At 39.6% G+C, this 19,515-nt stretch overlaps 1 protein-coding gene across 5 annotated transcripts in view; it reads right to left on the bottom strand.

Moving 5' to 3' along the window:
• Positions 1-6,027: 6,027 nt before the first annotated feature.
• Positions 6,028-19,515, bottom strand: part of LOC140735406 (lysosomal dipeptide transporter MFSD1-like) — a 62,714-nt gene continuing 49,226 nt past the window's right edge. For all 5 annotated transcript variants that reach the window (XM_073060435.1, XM_073060437.1, XM_073060436.1 and 2 more), the window contains exons 12-13: positions 18,133-18,244; positions 6,028-7,054 (exon numbers count right to left, since the gene is read on the bottom strand). In XM_073060435.1, the coding sequence (XP_072916536.1) occupies positions 6,947-7,054; positions 18,133-18,244 (220 nt within the window). In that variant the 3' untranslated portion in view covers positions 6,028-6,946. The remainder of the gene's footprint in view (positions 7,055-18,132; positions 18,245-19,515) is intronic.

Below are 19,515 nucleotides of genomic sequence, written 5' to 3'. Positions count from 1 at the left end.
AATCTTCTTTCAGTCATGATTTAGTGATGCCTACAACATCATCCTTGCCAATCTGTAACTGTGCTACAAGTTCATCTACCTAATTCTATATACTGTGTGCATTCACGTACAACACCTTCTGTCCTCTATCAAACGTTGCAACTCATCCTGTTGACTGCAACTTTCTCCTATCAACTGCCCCTCCTCACTACAAATTGCCTCTATTTGTAAATCAGCTAGCTCATCTTCATCTGCCTGTCCTACGATATTTCTTGCATTGAATTATACGAAGCTCACGACACGAATCTTACCATGCTCAACCTTTTCATTCATAACTTTGCCTGAAGTCTTACAGATATCTGGCTCCGCAACCTCTCCACTAACTGTTCTGGCACTCTGGTTCCCATCCCCTGCAACTCTTGTTTGATTGCCACTGTTCAGCATTAACAAACCTTCCCAATAGGGTATTAGTCCCCCATCAAGTTCAGGTGCAAACTGTCCGTTCTGTCCAGGTCCCACCTTCCCTGGAAGAGTGCCCAATGATCCAAATATCTTATGCCCTTCCTCCTACACCAACTCCTTAGCCATGTGTTAAACTATGTAATCTTCCTATTTCTGGCCTCACTGGCACAAGGTATGGGTAGCAATCTTGGGATCACAGCCCTTCAGGCCCTGCCCTTTAACTTAGCACCTATCTCTCTGAATTCCCCATGCAGAACCTGGTCACTCATCCTTCTCATGTCATTAGAACCTACATGGACTGAGATCTCTGGCTGTTCACCCTCCCACTTAAGAATGCTGGGATTTCCCAGACCCTGGAAGCTGGGAGGCAAAATACCATCTGGAAATCTCTCTCACTCACAGAACCTCGTGTCCGTTCCTCTACCCAACAAATCCTCAATCACTAAATGTGCCTTCTCTCCCCACCCCTCCCTACCGTTCTGAATTGCAGAGCCTGACTCAGAGCCAGAGACATGACCACTACAACCGTCCTGTTATGTCAACCCCCTCTCCCCCAACAGTATCCAAAGTGATATAGCTGTTTGGGTATGCAAAATTATTTCCCATGGTAGGGGATTCTAGGACAAGAGGGCTCGACTTCAGGATTGAAAGACATCCCTTTAGAACTGAGATGTGGAGAAATTAAGTTGTAAATCAAGTCAAGAAGAAAAGAAGCTTATGAAAGGTTAAAATAAAACTAGGTAATGTTTGAGATCTAGAAAATTATAAGGCTAGCAGGAAGGAACTTAAGAATGAAATTAGGAGAGCCAGAAGGGGCCATGAGAAGGCCTTGGTGAGCAGGATTAAGGACAACCCCAAGGAATTCTACAAGTATGTGAAGAGCAAGAGGATAAGACGTGAGAGAATAGGACCAATCAAGTGTGACAGCGAAAGTGTGTATGGAACTGGAGGAGATAGCAGAGGGACTAAATGAGTACTTTGCTTCAGTATTCACTGTGGAAAAGGATCTTGATGATTGTAGGGATGACTTACAGTGGACTGAAAAGCTTGAGCATTTTAACCTTACAAAAGAGGATGTGCTGGAGCTTTTGGAAAGCATCAAGTTGGATAAGTCACCGGGACCGGACAAGATGTGCCCCAGACTACTGTGGGAGGCGAGGGAGGAGATTGCTGAGCCTCTGGCGATGATCTTTGCATCATCAATGGGGACAGGAGAGATTTTGGAGGACTGGAAGGTTGTGGATGTTGTTCCATTATTCAAGAAAGTGAGTAGAGATAGCCCAGGCAATTATAGACCAGTGAGTCTTACCTCACTGGTTGGTAAGTTGATGGAGAAGATCCTGAGAGGCAGGATTTATGAATATTTGGAGAGTCAGCATGGCTTTGTGAAAGGTAGGTTGTACCTTACGAGCCTGATTGAATATTTTGAGGATGTGACTAAACACATTGTTGAAGATAGAGCAGTAGATGTAGTGTACATAGATTTTGGCAAGGCATTTGACAAGGTACCCCACATAAGGCTTTTGAGAAAGTATGAAGGCATGGGATCTAAGGGGACATTGCTTTGTGGATCCAGAACTGGCTTGCCCACAGAAGGCAAAGTGTGGTTGTAAATGGATCATATTCTGCATGGAGGTCAGTCACCAGTGGAGTGTCTCAGGGATCTGTTCTGGGACCCCGGCTCTTTGTGATTTTTATCAATCACCTGGATGAAGAAGTGGATGAATGGGTTAGTAAATTTGCTGATGACACAGAGGCTGGGGGTGATGTGGATAGTGTGGAGGGCTGTCAGAGGTTATAGCGGGACCTTGATAGAATGCAGAACTGGGCTGAGAAGTGGCAGATGGAGTTCAACCCAGATAAGTGTCAGATGGTTCATTTTGGTAGGTCAAATATGATGGCAGAATATAGTATTAACGGTAAGGCTCTTGGCAGTGTGGAGGATCAGAGGGATCTTGGGGTCTGAGTCCATAGGACACTCAAAGCTGCTGCACAGGTTGACTCTATGGTTAAGAAAGTATGTGGTGCGTTGGCCTTTATCAATCGTGGGATTGAATTTAGGAGTGAAGGGGTAATGTTGCAGCTATATAGAACCCTGGTCAGTACTGTGCTCAGTTCTGGTCACCTCACTACAGGAAGGATGTGGAAACCATAGAAGATGCAGAAGAGACTTGCAAGGATGTTGCCTGGATTGGGGAGCATGTCTTATGAGAATAGGTTGCGTGAACTCGGCCTTTTCTCCTTGGAGCGACGTTGTATGAGAGGTGACCTGATAGAGGTGTATAAGATGACAAGAGGCATTGATCATGTGGATAGTCAGTGGCATTTTCTCCAGGACTGGAATGGCTAGCATGAGAGGACACAGTTTTAGGGTGCTTTGAAGTAGGTATAGAGGAGAAGTCAGGGCTAAGTTTTTTACACAGAGAGTAGTGAGTGTATGGAATGGGCTGCCGGCAATGGAGGTGGAGGTAGATTCAATAGGGTCTTTTAAGAGACTCCTGGACAGGTATATGGAGCTCAGAAAAATAGAGGGCTGTGGATAACCCTAGATAAGTTCTAAGGTAAGGATATGTTTGGCACAGATTTGTGGGCTGAAGGGCCTGTATTGTGCTGTAGATTTTTTATGTTTGTATGTTTCTAAATTACTTTAGTCAGAGGGTGGTAAGTCTGTGGAATTTGTTGCTATGAGCGGCTGTGGAGGCCAAGTGAGTAGGTGTATTTAAGGTATTAAGGTTCTTGGTTAGCCAGGGCATCAAAGGGTATGGGGTGAAAGCAGGGGAGTGGGGATGACTGCAAAAGTTGGGTCAGCCCATGATTGAATTGGCCGAATGGTCTTATGTTGCTGATGGGGATGGCCACAGGGGTACTCTGCACTGGTTCTTTTTAACCTCTTTCCTTTTCCTGACTGTCACCCAGTTTCCTGTGTCCTGCACCTTGGGCGTATCCACCTATCTATCACCCATTCAGTTGAATGATTCGGAGTTCATTTGGTTCCAGTTCCAGTTCCAATTTCTTAACGTGGACTGTTAGAACCTGCAACTGGATGCACTTCTCGCGGTTCTGGTCGTCAGGGATGCTGGATGTCTCCCTGCCTTCCCACATCTCGCAGAAGAACCATTCCACTCTCCTGCCTGGCATCTCTACTGTCCTAGCTGAGCAGATATAAAGAAGGAAAGGAAAAATAATCTAACCTTGAGGTTTTCCTTTTTAAACCTTCTCTGACTCTAGCCTCTCTTTGCTGAAGCCTCAAAGAGCTAAATTCTCAAGATCACCTATCTGACTCAGTCCATTAAGATGCCGGCCGCTGCCCTTGCCCCTGCCTATCTTTAATTTTCTCTTGCTAATCAATCCCAATCGTGGACTGGTTGCTGGTTAACGCTCTATTTCACTGAAGTGACCCGCTGCTCTCTTTTCTGTGGTCCTGAGTGAAACTCCCCCCCTCAAAACTTCTGATGTTCGGATTCGTCGCTGGTCAAAGCTTGTTGTTATGTTGTGGGTATAATATCAAAGAGAATTAATAACAATAGTGCATGTTATTTTGCTAAGCAATCGTATCAGGATATATAAACAATGCACAATTCGCCACATACTTATTGTAACAAGCAATAAAATATGAATATTTTGCTTTATACTGGAAGAAAATACATGGATCAGTCTCCCCCAGGGATTCCACAATAGACTAGCCATTTCTTCTTAAACTTCTCACAAAGTAGAGACAATGTACCTTTGTCATGATTACATCCATGGCGCTAGCCCCAGGTTACATCCACCAAGATGGACGGGGTTGAATTTGAAGGGCTTTCTCTAAGAGATTCTTCATGTGCAGCTGGCTCCTCAGTCCCACCATACACAGCCTTTGTTATGACAGCGAGGAGTAGGAGGATGAAATCTGGTCCATCTCCTTCTGGAATATACATTTACCAAGAAGCTCTGGAAATGTATGCAGTGGTCATTGGCGAGGTTCATCTTACATAGTTGTGCGAATACAGGACTCTGTGCTCTCTGTTCTGTACTCTTGCCACATCCGCACACTGAGGTAAACATCAAATGCCCCTGTGATTAACTCAATGAAGAAAACACTTTGTCCTTCATCCAATGTCCACAGTGCGAGGTTGTAGGGACAGTTTATTCAGGTGTGCATAGGTTCTCTCTGCTGTCCTGTTCAAAGGTTTATGTAGTATTGTTGACCATAAAACTCTGATCCACATTCTCCAGTATTCCAAGCTGTCATTGCCAACTTTGGCCAGTCTCTCAATCTCTTATGTGGAACAGGAAGAGGCGCTGAGTATGTTCGAACAGTACGCAGTGGGATTAAGCAAGAATAGATTATTGCTTGGTTCAATATGACGCAGCCCAGGGGTTTCTCTGAGGAAAAATGGCTTTATCTGAGAAGCAGCAGGAGACAAGGATTTGGAGCTGCCAGATGCCCCTGTTACCAATGGACATGTGGCATGACACTTGAAACATCAGCCCAAACATGATTACCCACTGGTCCTGAATCAGCACCATCCCCAAGGATAGGAATGAGGTAAGTTTGGTTCACAAACAAGAGAAAATCTGCAGATGCTGGAAATCCAAGCAACACACACAAAATGCAGGAGGAACTCAGCAGGCCAGGCAGAGTATATTTGACATTTTGGGTCAAGACCTAACATCAGGACCAAGTTACGTTTGGTTTCCTGCTCCTATGGAAGGAAGTGAGGTATGAATGTTACTGAAGCATGATCTCACTAGCATTCCACTTGGCCTTTGATCACTGGACAATAGTAATACCTACATCAGGCTGCTGTTTATTGATTACAGCTCAGCGTTCTACACCACCATACCTCAGTTCTAATCAACAAGCTGCAAAACCTGGGCTTCTGTACCTCCTTCTGCAACTGGATCCTTGACCTCCTCATTGGGAGACTACAGTCTGTGTGGATCAGAAATAACATCTCCTCCCCGCTGACAAATCAATGTTGGTACACCTCAAGGATGCATACTTAGCCCACTGCTCTACTCTGTCTAATCCCACGACTATGTAGCTAGGCATAGCTCAAACAACATCTGTAAATTTGCCACTGACACAACTATTGTTGGCAGAAGTTCAGATGGTGATGAGGAGGTGTACTGGAGTGAGACAGATCAGCTGGTTGAGTGGTGCCGCAACAACTTTGCACTCAACAGTAAGTCCAAGGAATAGACTGTGGACTTCAGGAAGGGGAAGTTGAGGGAACACACACCAGTCCTCATTGAGGGATCAGAAGTGGAAGGAGTGAACAGTTTCAAGCTTTTGGGTGTTGACATCTCTGAGGATCTATCCTGGGTCCAACATATTGTTGCAATTACAAAGAAGGCACTTCAGTGGCTACATTTCAATGGGAGTTTGAGGAAACTCAGTATGTCACATTTGTTGCTGTGCTTCAAGAGATACCAATAATTGTACACTATTTCAATGAGAAACAAAAAGCAGCCATGAAAATGATTGCTTTCTCAGCTAAAGACAAAATGGTCTCCAAGATAAGGACACATCAGCAGACCATAAACTAAAGGATGCCCATTATCAAAATGAAGGTAGAAATTAAGGATTCCGAAGTTGACGAATTTTATGATCAAACCAACATATATATTGGCAATTCTATAATTTCAGTTTAATATTGACTTACAACCATGATTACATAGATTGACCAAACCGCTCATAAAACCATCCAAGTAATAATGTTTATCTTGTGTAAAATCTAGTACACTCTTGAATTAGAAAAATATATCCAAACAGATATGCACATACAGTTCTCTCTAACTTGCATAAAACTATGCTTCTCTTAAATCAAAGTAGTGAGAGTGACACCATATAACCACTGAAAGCAAATATACTTTAAACGTAGTGTCTAAGACTTCTGAAGTATTAAGCCTATGTCATGATGTTGCAAATTTGCCTGACAAGTCCTATAGGAATGTAAAATATTTTCTTTTGCAAATATATGTGCATCAATCCCAAGAGTGAGTTCAGAACAGGGGAACAGAAATTCTCAGCTTTTATTCCTTGACAACAATCAAAAGATTATCTGTAATCTTACAGCAAGATCCCTTGTCTCTGCAGAAATTGCAACAAATAAATTACCCATAAGCTACAAATGTTGTAAAAGTTGACTAACACCTGAGAGCAGGTTATATCATTTGCTGAAAATTATTACAGCACCATAGGCATTATAAGACTTATTTAAAACGTCCCAAACTGGGATAGTGGTGGAGTCAAATTTATTAGGGACATTTAAGAGACTCTTGAATAGGCACATGGGTTGAAAAAAAATCGGAGGACTATGTGGGAGGGAGGAGTTAGAATAATCTTTGAGTTGTTAAAAGGTCGGCATAACTTCGTGGGCCATGGGAACTGTACCATTCTAGGATCAGCTTTGAAATGACACATGAGAATTGATTATACTGGGAGAATCACACTTCAATAACAGAAAATAAACCAGTTAATATGGAGAATTGTCCATTTTCTCTCTTAAACCCAAAGAGCTCAGTTGTCATTGTCTCTGTCTCTTGACAGAGGAAATATCTCTGCTGCTGCTTTGTTTTTCCTTTTTGTAGCCTCAAGCTGCTTGGTGGTTTTGTTCAATGTGTTACCCTGAAAGGAAAGATAGAAAGAAATACCAATGTTAATTGACAGCTGTTGATACAGGAAGACTTATGTGATCCAGGAGAGGGGACAGGGATTGCATTTCTATAAAGTGCCCCATATTGTAGATGTAAGACTGGCAGTACATTTGCCAACAACTGCCTTCTGGGAAATCATCTTTGTACTTGTCACCGAAGAGTTAAAAGGTTTTAGGTAAGAATAGGCTTTAATTAAACACAACCGAAAGCACTTTGATTATGGAGTATACTGAAAGTTATTGCAAAAGTAAAACAAGATGTGCTGCAATGATCATGACAGGTCATTCCTTGGTAATGCAGCGTGAGGTTTAAAAAGAAATCAGGTGCTTAGAAGATTTTTCGATGGGCTGCAATCATAACAATCTATTAGGCATTTGGCAGGGACCAATAAAGAGAAGTGAATTGTAACAGGAACGGCAATTGTGTGAGTGGGCGGTGTTAATTGTGATTAGGCTTGGGCAAGAGCAGATCTTTTGGAAAACACAGGCAGAGGTTCGAAGTAAGTTGGCTCTAAGTTTCTTTTCTCTGCCAGTATATAGCTAATCCACTGAGAATGGGTCGAGAGTTAATGGTATGTTCCCTGTGCGAGATGCGAGAAATTTGGGAGACCTCCATTCTCCATGATAACTGTATAGTATCTGCACAAAGTGCACTGAGCTACAGACTCCGCCTTCCGCCTGTGGACATGTAAGTCAGTTTCTTTCTGTCCGCCTTTAATCCCTCCCTTTCCCGACTTGAACTTTGAGATTTTAACTTTATTCAGTCAGATCCTGCAGACTGACAGTTATAATTATTTCTAACATAAGAAGCACCAGAAGAAATCCAGAAACAGGCAACGGTAACTTTAAAAAAGCTGACGAGACTTCAGAGGAGCCACCCTGGGAAATGGATTAGAGTCTCAAATCAGCTATATCATTGCTGAATTAACTCAACTAAAAGAAAGATTTCTCCCCCTGAGGAAAAAATTGACTCTTTGAGTCTTGATCTTAAAGAGGTTGGTCGTAATACGGCTGATATTTCTTCTCGTTTGGAAAAGGCTCAACAACGGCTCGTTGATTTAGAGGCTCGCTCTCGTCGGAACAATATTCGAATTGATGGATTAAAAGAGAAATCAGAATATGTCGACACACTGGATTATTTTGCTAAAATGTTTCAATCTTTATTTCCGGAGGCTTGCCTACAAACTGCCGGAGATTGAAATGGCTCACAGAGTTGGTGCTTTAAAATCCTCGGATCAAGGTAAAAACAGGCATGTCCTTGTGCGTTTTCTTCGTGTTAGAGATAAAGACCACATTATTAAACTTGCAAGAAAACAAAGGTTGTTTCAATTTCAAAGCTCTGAGATTCTCTTCTTCGAAGATTTTCCACGTGAAATTTTTCAGAAACGTTCTGGATTCGCTGCTGTAATGCGTACGGTTTATCAAAGACAGTTGCATCCATCTCTTCAATACCCAGCTAAATTAGGGCTTTTCGTCAAAAATTCTGGGGTTTGTATTTATGAGGACCCATAGTTTTATTAATTCTCTCCCTGACGAGTCTGGAGTCTGGAGTCTGAAGTTTGAATGATTTACTACTGTTTGATTGTCTCGCGACATAAGGAGTGATTAATAAATCAGAAGATTTGATGGGTATAAAAAGTGTTTACCTTAAAATGTACCTTTATCTCTGAAATAGACTGGTTTGGATGGTTTTAACCTCAGAAGACATAGCGAGAGAACTGTCAAAAGACTAGATAACTTTGAACCATCTAGAATTTTTTTTTCTGTTTGCAGCATTTAAATGAACTAATTGCTTTTTTGCTTTGTATGCTTTTGCTCAGGACTTGTAAGTAATTATCTGGGTTTCTTTACATTTTCAAGATAGATTTGATAATTTTAAAATGGCAACACACACAAAATGCTGGTGGAACACAGCAGGCCAGGCAGCATCTATAGGGAGAAGCGCTGTTGACGTTTCGGGCCAAGACCTTTCGTCAGAAATGTCGCCAGCACTTCTCCCTATAGATGCTGCCTGGCCTGCTATGTTCCACCAGCATTTTGTGTGTGTTGTTTGAATTTCCAGCATCTGCAGATTTCCTCGTGTTTGCATTTTAAGATGGCGATTGATTTTCTTCTGAGCAAATATTTTAAGATTTTTTTTGGACGTGTTTTTTTTCCTTGTATAATGTTATGAAGGTTATTTTCAAAACTGAAGGTGGTTTCTAATAACTGTTCTTTTCAACTCAAATGTAATGAGCTGTATGTCGACTGTAATGAGATATATATCTAGGAGAGGAAGGCAGAGATTACTCTTTTCATTTTTACCTTCTATTCAGGCAGGTGGAGTTTATAATTGCTTTTCATACATTCTTTTGGGTTTGCATCGATCGATATTGACTTATTTCTGGGCTTTATAGGTTGGGTGGGTTTTTTCCTTTTTTCTTTTCTTATTTTTTATCCACATTATGGAATTCCGGAGCGTACGCAAATTATTATTATTGTTGTTTATCACCGCCATTCTCGACTACCTTATCCTGACATGCATCTAACTACTTTTTTAGATATAAAGTTTCATGATGATATTTAAACAGTTAAATGTTTTAAGTTGGAACATCCATGGTTGGAATAATCCTATTAAGCGTAAGAAAACATTTAAAACTATTAACTGATTCCAACCTGATATAATCTTTGCACAAGAGATCAGGTTATGTGATAAAAATCTCTAGTGATAGAGAATATTCCTTTTTCTCAAATGTTCATAATAAATATTCGAGAATCGACTATTTTATAGTCGACCCTGGACTTCTATTTAATGTTCAGAAATGTGAATATGATGCAATTGTTATCTCTGATCATGCTCCCTTAAATCTGAACTGAAAGATGTTGCTTCTACAAGTCCACTTTGGCATTTTCCAGAATATTCGTTACAAAGCTCAGAATTTGTTGAGTTTATTGAAAGTCAGATAAAAGAGTTTTTTCTCTTTAATATTACAGGAAACATCTCAAAGTTAGTACTTTGGGATACATTAAAAGTTTATTTATGTGGTCAGATTATTTTATATATAGCTAAGCTGAAGGAACAGACAAGAATGGAATTAGATAAAATTTCTAAACAAATTAAAGATTTGGATAACATCAATGCAACCTCTCCAAATGTTGATTTGTTTAAAAGAAGAGTGGAATTACAATCACAATATAATTTATTACTAACTTATCCTATTGAAGGATATTTGCTTAAATTGAAAAGTCAGTTTTATATTTTTGGGGATAAAAATAATAGGCTCTTGGCTTCCCAATTAAGGGCAGCTAGAGCTAAAAGACAAATTTTAAAGATTCGTAAAGATAATGGAGATATAGTAAGTAATCGTGAAGACATTAATAATGTTTTTCAGGATTTTTATTCTGATCTTTATAAATATCAATTTCCTGCAGATTCCTCCAAAATGAAGTCTTTTTACATAAGATTAAATTTCCTCAAATTACTGTTGAAGATCAACAGATGCTTGATGCTCCAATTACTGAGCATGAAATTCAGAAAGCTATGTTGTCCATGCAATCGGGTAAAGCTCCTGGACTTGATGGTTATTTGGTAGGGTTTTACAAAAAATTTTATAAATTACTTTCTCTGTATCTTTTGGAAATATTTCATGAATCCTTTGAGAAGGGTAATTTACCTCCTTTTTATGAAGCTTCTGTTTCCTTAATCCTTAAGAAAGATAAAGATCCTACTGAATGTTCATCATAGACCTATTTTGTCATTAAATGTGGATGCAAAAATTCTTTCTAAGGTGATGGCTAACCGTTTGGAAATTTTTAAACTAAAATCATCTCTATGGATCAAACAGGCATTATTAAAGGCTGTTACTCTTTCTCCAATGTTCGGAGATAGATGAACATTATATATTCATCACTATCTAAGATACCCCAATGTGTTATTTCTCTTGATGCAGTAAAGGCATTGATAGAATTGAATGGACATATCTGTTTAAGGTATTAGAAAAATTTGGCTTTGGTAATAATTTCAATAGGTGGATTCAAATGATCTATAAGAATCCTCTTGCTTCTGTTATTACTAATAATCTCAGGTCTCCTTTATTTCCCTTTCACGAGGTACTAGACAGAGATGTCCATTAAGCCCTTTATTATTTAATCTTGTACTGGAGCCTTTGACTATAATACTCCGTGACACTAAAAATATTCATGGTATCTCTATAAATGGGACCACACATAAGATTTCTCTTTACCCAGATGATCTTTTTGTTTATATTTCGAACCCTGAAAAATCTATTCCTAATCTCTTGGAAATACTAAATGACTTTGGAAAATTTTCAGGATATAAACTTAACTTAAATAAAAGTGAATTGTTTCCATTAAATGCTCCTGTTTTTATATACAATGATATTCCATTTAGAATTGTTAGTTCTTTTAAATATTTAGGTACTATAATTACTAAAAAAATATAAAGATCTTTATAAAGCTAATGTAGTTCTTTTAATGGACTCTATGAAACAATTATTTTCTAGATGGAACACAATTGTGCTTTCTTTAATAGGTCATATCCCTGCCGTGAAAATGATGACTTTACCTAGATTTTTATATATTTTTCAAAATATACCTATCTTTTTAACTAAAAATTTTTTGATCAAATTGACTCAATTATTTTGTCCTTTATTTGGAATAATAAAAGACCAAGAATTAATAAGTATCATTTATAAAAACCTAAAAAAGATGGTGGACTTGCACTTCCTAATCTAAGATTGTATTATTGAGCTGTTAATATTCGAAATTATGCTTTTGGCTATATTTGGCTCGATAAGAGACAAAACCCAGCTTGGATTGATTTGGAATTAAAAGCTATCAAACAATTTCATTTAACCTCATTATTAGGAGCTTCATTACCTTTACAACTCTCTAAAATTCCAAATTTAAACCTCTACCCTGTTACTAAACAGTCCTTACGGATTTGGTTTCAGTTTCGCAATTTTAAAAATTTTAAACAATTTAAATTGTCTAGCTGTTTATATCGAAATTGTTTTATTTAAACCTTCAATAACCAATCCCATTTTTCTCTTGTGGAGAAATAAGGGGATCTGTTTTTTTTTGCAGTTTTACTTTGTGATGGTCGATTGATGACTTTTGAAGAGTTAATTAGCAAATATTCTCTCATACACTTTCTGCAATATCTTCAGGTTAGACATTTTTTACAAAAATACTTATGTAAGTTTCCATATATGCAAGAATCTGATTTGTTGGATACCATTTTGAATATGAATCCTTTAGTAAGAGGTTTCATTGGTAGAATTTATAATTTATTTTTACTACAGAAAGATAACCTCTCACTAAAGATTAAACAAGATTGGGAGAGAGAACTTAGTATGACCTTTGTTAATGAAGATTGGTTGCGAGTTCTGAAAATGGTCAATTCTTCTTCAATATGTGCCAATCACTGTTTAATTCAATTTAAAATTGTTCAACGTTATTATTTAACAAAGGAGAGACTATCCAGAACATTTCCTAACATAGACAATTATTGTGATAGGTGCAAAACTGAAGTAGCCACTTTGTCACATGTGTTCTGGTCATGTTCTTCATTAAAATCTTTCTGGAAATCTTTATTTTCTACAATTTCTAAAGCTCTGAAAATTAATTTACAACCTAATACATTGACTGTTCTATTTGGAATAGTTCTGCATCATATTCAGGGTATTTCATCTTCAGACCAACATGCAATTGCATTTGTTACATTGTTGGCAAGAAGGGCTATTGAAATGGAAAGATACCTCTGTCCCTACATTAATTCAATGGTTTTCTCAAATAATGTTATGTCTTAGTTTGGAAAGAATTAGAAGTAGAACTGTTGATCCTCGATTCGATTTTGAGAGAAGATGGGGCTCTTTTGCCAAACATTATCATTTAATTTGAATTAATTTATATGGTTTCCTTCCAATTTTATTTTATATAAATGTAAATTGGCAGTTGATGATTCTTCTTCTTTATTTTTATATATATATACGATGGTAAGACATATTGCTCCAGGAGTTGATTCCTAATGGGTTATTCTTTTTTTTCTTTGTTTTTAGTTAGTTGGGGTTCTCTTTTTTTCCTTTTCTATATAAAATAAAAATTTTTCATTTTTTGGTAAGTTTTTTTCTTCAGCTTTATTAATTGTATAAATATCAACTTGTTGAAGTCTTGTATCATTTTGTAGCTGTAGAAGATTATGTATCAATAAAAAGGTTTCAAAAATGAAAGTGCACTGAGCTACAGCTCTTGGAGTCTGTGTAGAGGAACTGGAGCTGCATCTGGATGACTTTCAACTCATACAGGAAAATGAAGAGGTGATAGATAGGAGATACTTGGTGGTAGTCACCCCTTCGTTGCAGGAGGCAGGTACCTGGGTGACTTGTCAAGACAGGGAAATGAAATGGGCAGCCAGTATTCACTGGAATTTAGAAGAACAAGGAGTGACCTCATTCAAAGCTATTGAAAGCTGAAAGGCCATGATAGAGTGGATGTAGAGAGGATGTTTCCTGTGGTAGAAAAGTCTAAGACCAGAGGATAAGGCCTCAGAATAGAGGGGCATCCTTTTAAAAAGGAGATGAGGAGGAATTTCCTCAGCCAGTGAGTGGTGAATCTGTGGAATTCTTTGCCACTGGCAGCTGTATGTATGTATAAGTCTCTATGTATATTTAAGACAGAGGTTGATAGCTTCTTGATTGGTCCGAGCATGAAGGGATACAGGAGAAAGACAGGAGATCGGGGCTGAGAGGGAAAATGGATCAGCCATGATGAAATAGTGGACTAGACTCGAAGGGTCAAATGACCTACTTCTGCTGCTCTATCTTATGGTCTGACATTCTCACATTTCTGGCATTCTGCTAGTGTCTTCCATAGTGAAGACTAATATAAAAAAGCATATTAGGTTCATCCGCCATTTTTTGTCTCTGACTACTACCCCTCTAGCATCATTTTCCAGCAGTCCAATATCCACTTTTGTCTCTCTTTTACTCTTTATACATCTGAAAATTTGTTTTTTATTCTCCTTTTCTTTTATTGGCAAGCTTATTTTTGAATTCCATCTTTACCTTAATGACTTTTTAGTTGCCTTCTGTTGATTTTTTAAAAACTTTCCTACTACTCTACCTTCCAATTACTTTTTGCTCTATGGCTTTTATGTTGGCTTTGACTTCCCTTGGTTGTGTCATTTACCTTAAATAAAAAACTCTTCCACTTTGGGATGTAAAGATTATATGCCTTTCAAATTGCTTCTAGAAATTCCAGAGATTGCTGTTGTGCCGTCATTCCTGTCAGTGTTCTTTTCCAATCAATCCTGGCCAACTCCTCTCTCATGCCTCTGTAATTCCTTTTACTCCACTGTAATACTGATACATCTGACTTTAGCTTCTCCTTCTCAAATTGCAGGGTGAATTTGATCATATTATGATCACTTTCCCCAAGGGTACTTTTATCTTAAACTCACTAATTAATTCCAGTTTCTTTGCACAACACTCAATCTAGAATAGGGGATCCCCTAGTGGGCTTCTACAATAGTTGATATCCTAGTTGGCTCAACCACAAACTGCTCTAAAAAGCCATCTTGTTGGCATTATTGAAATTCCCTTTCCTCGATTCCCGCATCTACCTGATTTTCCAAATCTACCTGCATATTGAAATCCCTGTAACTATTTGTAACATTGCCCTTTTGGCATTCATTTTCTATCTCACATTGGAACATGCAGATCACATCCTTTGGGGGGGTCTGTACATAACTCCCATCAGGGTCTTTTTACCCTTGCAGTTCCTTAGCTCTAACCACAACGATTCAACACATTCTGACCCTATACCACCTCTTTCTAATGATTTAATTTCATTTTTTCCAACAGAGCCACCCACCCCCTCAGCCTTCCTCCCTGTCCTTTCGATGCAATGTGTAACCTTGGACATTAAGCTCCCAGCTATAATCTTCTTTCAGCCATGATTCAGTAATGCCTACGTCACACTTGCCAATCTGTAACTGTGCTACAATTCCAACGACCTTATTCCGTATACTGCGCAATTTCAAACATAACACCTTTAGTCCTGTTCTGACTTTTTTCAATTTTGTCTGCCTTTTACTTTGCAACTCATCCTGTCGACTGCAATTTTGCCCTATCATCAACTTCTCCTCACTTCATATTGCCTCTGTTTGGAAACCAACCACCTCATCTTCACACTATCACTTTGGTTCCCATCCCCCTTTCGAATTAGTTTAAACTCACCTGAAGAACTCCAGTCTTCCTGCCCACAAGGATATTAGACCCCTTTGGGTTCAGGTGTAATCCATCCCTTTTGTACAGGTCATACCTTCCTCAGAAGTGATCCCAGTGATCCATAAATCTGAAACCCTGCCCCTTGCACCAGTTCCTCAGCCACACATTCACCTGCCAAACCATCCTATTCTTACCCTCACTGGCACTTGGCACAAGCTGCAATCCAGAGATTACTATCCTGAAGGTCCTGTTACTCCGTTTTCTACCTAGCTCCCTAAAATCTCTCTTCAGGATCTCCTCACCTTGTCTACCCAAGTCAATGGTGCCAGTATCTACCAAGACCTCTGGCTGCTCACCCTCAACCTTGAGATTGCCATGGACACGATCCAGGGAGGCAACACAACATCCAGGTGTCTCTCTCATGCTCACAGAACCTTGTCTCTGTTCTTCTGACTAAGGAATCTCCTATAAGCTCTGGAGTCCTCTTCACCTCTCTGCTCTTCTGAGCCACAGCACCAGACTCAGTGCCAGAGAGTCGGTCACTGCAGCTCCCCCCGGTAGGTCGTCCCCCTCAGTAGATTCTGAAGTTGTATACTTAGTATTGAGGGGAACAGCCAGAGGTATACTCTGCACTGGCTGTGCATTTTCCCTCCTTCTCCTGACAGTCACCCAGTTACTTATCTCCTGCAAGATAGGTGTAACTACCTTCCCATAGCTCCAGTCTACCACCTCCTCATCCTCCCATATGAGACGAAGGTCATCGAGCTGCAGCTCCAGTTCCTTAACACATTCTCTTAGGAGCTGCAGCTCAGTGCACCTGGTGCAGATGTGTTCATCTGCGAGACTGGAGGTCTCCCAGACTTCCCACATCCCACACACAGTACAAAACACTGTCCCAGGCATTCTCACTATACCATGCACTAATAGATGAGGAATGAACAAATAAGAACAGAGAAAAAGTAACTTACAAGACAATCTAGCTCACCCAAGCCTGACCTTGCTGAAGGCTGATGAGCCAAAGCCACTCTAAAGGCAGGCACACTCACAAGAACGGCCGCACCGCTTGCATTTTTATTATTCTTATTGGCCCTTCATAATTAATCCTTCTTGCTAATTAGTCGGTCCTCAATGCAGAGGAACTGACGTGAAACTCTGCCTTCTATCACCATTCTAGTTCAAAATTATGCATCCCTGGTGTGGATTGTCCAAATCAGAAAACAGGCTTAAAGCTCTGCTTTTTAAATCTTGAGCATGGACCTGACTGAAAGGTAGCTCATTTAACACACTGCCTCTTGCTGACTGGTCACTCCTAAAACCAGAAAATCTGCTGCGAACCTCTGCCTGATTGCATCCCTGATTAAAAAGTAGTTCTTTTTACGCACCCCTGGTGTGGATTGTCCAACTCAGAGCATAAGTGAGTGTCATTGCTATTACTAAGGTAAGCATGGAAAGCTGAAACATCTGAAGGTAGGTATGTCACCTGCTCCAGTTGGATTACATCTCAGTGTTCTGAAAGAGGTAGCTGAAGTGGTGCTGGGACGGCTTCTTTTCATGTTGGATATCAATGATTTGGTTGAAAGAATTGATGGCTTTGTGGCCAGTTTTATGGACAATACAAAGATCGGTGGAGGGGCTGGTGGTGTTGGGGAAGCAGGGAGACTGCAGAAGGACTAAGATAGATTTGGCAAATGGGCATAGAAGTGGCCGATGGAATACAGTGTAAGGAAGTGCGTGAGCATGTATTTTGGTAGAAGGAATAAAGACATGGACTATTCTCTAAAAGCAGAGAAAATTTTAAAAATCAGTAGATTTGTGAGTCCTCATGCAGGATTCCCTAAACATTAGCTTGCAGGTTGAGATGGTGGTAAGGAAAGCAAATATAATGTTACCATTCATTTCGAGAAGACTACAATACAAGAGCAAGGATGTAATGCTGAGGCTTTGTCAGGCACTGCTGAGGCCTCAATAGGAGTATTGTGAGCAGTTTTGGACCCCTTATCTAAGAAAAAGTGGAGAGGTTCCAGAGGAGGTTCACAAGAATGATCCCAGGAGTGAAAGGGTTAACATATGAGATGCACTTTATTGCTCTGGTGCTGTACTCTCAAGAGTTTTGACGAATGAGGGGCAATCTTTTTGAACCTATCGACTATTGAAACGTCTAGAGAGAATGGAAGTGGAGAGGATGTTTCGTATAATGGAGGAATCTAGGACCAGGTGGCACAGTCTCAAAATAGAGAGACTTCCATTTTGAACAGAGATGAGAATACATTTTAAAACTAGATGGTCGTGAATCTCTGGCATTCATTGCCACAGATGGCTGTGCAGGCCAAGTCATTGGGTATATTTAAGGTAGAAGTTGATGGGTTGTTGATGAATCAGGGCATCAAAGTTAACGGGGAGAAGACAGGAGAATAGGTTTGAGAGGGATAATAAATCAGCCATGATGGAATGATGGAGCAGGTTCGAAGGGTCAAATGGCCCCATTCTACGCCTGTATCTCTTGGTCTAAATATCACATGAGTTTAGCTTAAAATAAGTGAGAAAGGGAATAACTGAGGAAATTAAGAAAGGTTAAGGGAGAAAAAAGTGATGTAAAAAGAAGGCAAACATTTTATAAACAGAATATTTGATTATTGGTAAGATACAGAACAGACACTTGTGGGCTGTCCCCAGACATCCTCAGCCTGTTTTGGCTGTTAATGCAATGGATGCATTTTACCAAATGTTTTGAGGTATATGTGATAAATAAATAAATATGAATCAGTATCTGAAGCTGAATATTTCACTCCATTTAACTCTTTGCCTTAAAGTGAGACCCTTACCTGTTTTGTGTCCACTATATTGAGAATGATGGAAGTGATGAAACAGCAGATGGTGTTGGCCAGCATGAAGATCAACGTCCACTGCCAGCGCCACACTGGGATCTTTGGATCACTGCGGGTCAAACACCGAGTGTTACTTGCAGAGAATGGAGTAAAGGAAAAACCATTCCTCTAGTACTTTGAAAATGCAAGTGTTGAAAGAGACAGCAATCAGCATTCAGGGTGACTGGACAAGATGTTAAAACATTAATCTCCATTTCAGAAAAACCTGGTCATGAACTCAACAAAACCATTTTCCTGAATTCCATACTGATTTTCCTATTTGGGAATAAGAAAACATTTTAAAATGTTAAGAAATGAATCTTACAGCCTTCTTTATTTTCCACCCTCACTCTTCCCCAACAGAAGAGCATAGCTTTGTACTATGTTCTCTCTTTGACTTATAATCTTCAAACCCCCATATTGATTCCTCACTTTCCAGATTGTCACACTTGCATATTCTGTCATTCTACCCACAATGACCCAATTCCAGAGATCCTTCAGGTATCTCACTCAGTCAGAGATCTCTATCCAATTGCCAGTCCTTTTGGCCTGCAAAACCTTGGGGAAATTGGACCCTAAAAGTGAATATCACCTACTGATTCACAGGTCAGGAAAATGAACTGCCACTGTTGGCTTCATAGATCAAAGGGCTTTCCTCGCCCCTCTATTAATGCAAAGGAGATCAAAAGGTTGGCCATTCCGTAATCCAGATCTGTAGAGCAATCAATCTAACCTTTTATTCTGCTTCAGAATAAGTTTTTGTTTCTTTGTCATATGTGATAGAAGAATGGAAGGCTATGTAGAAGGGAAGGGTTAGATTGATCTCAGAGTAGGTTAGATACCGCACACCAGCATGGGCTAAATGTACTGTATAAGGAAGTAAGCAAGATTGTTACAGAAACATAATGTGCTCTTGGAGAAAACCTAAGATTTCTCATGTAACCGCCAGTATGCGGTTCAACTTAAAAGTAATTAAGCACTAAACAGAACAGAATACGTATAAAGTAGATAAACCCACAGGAAGTTGTATAGATGAGAAAGTCATTCTGCTAAGCATAAAAAAAAAAATTGAGAGCACAGAAGTGGGAGAATCATGTCCCCTTTAATAAATAATGTAACAAGTGCAAAGAGCAAACAATTTGCCAAGAAATACCACAGAAAAGAACCACCTGGACACAGACAACCAGAGCAGTTGATAAGGAACCCGCAACAGATGATTTTCTTGTCAGTGTTGTCAATGCTTTTGGTTGGTGAAAGATGTCTTCCAATTAATGTTAGTAAATTGTAATCATCTTTCAAAAAACATTGGACTCAGGCATGGTGCCAGAGGAGTGGAAAATT

This window comes from Hemitrygon akajei, chromosome 11 (genome assembly GCF_048418815.1).
Source record: "Hemitrygon akajei chromosome 11, sHemAka1.3, whole genome shotgun sequence".
Classification (NCBI taxonomy): domain Eukaryota; kingdom Metazoa; phylum Chordata; class Chondrichthyes; order Myliobatiformes; family Dasyatidae; genus Hemitrygon; species Hemitrygon akajei.
Note: the sequence above shows the minus strand (reverse complement) of the source record. Positions and strands in the feature narration are given on the sequence as shown.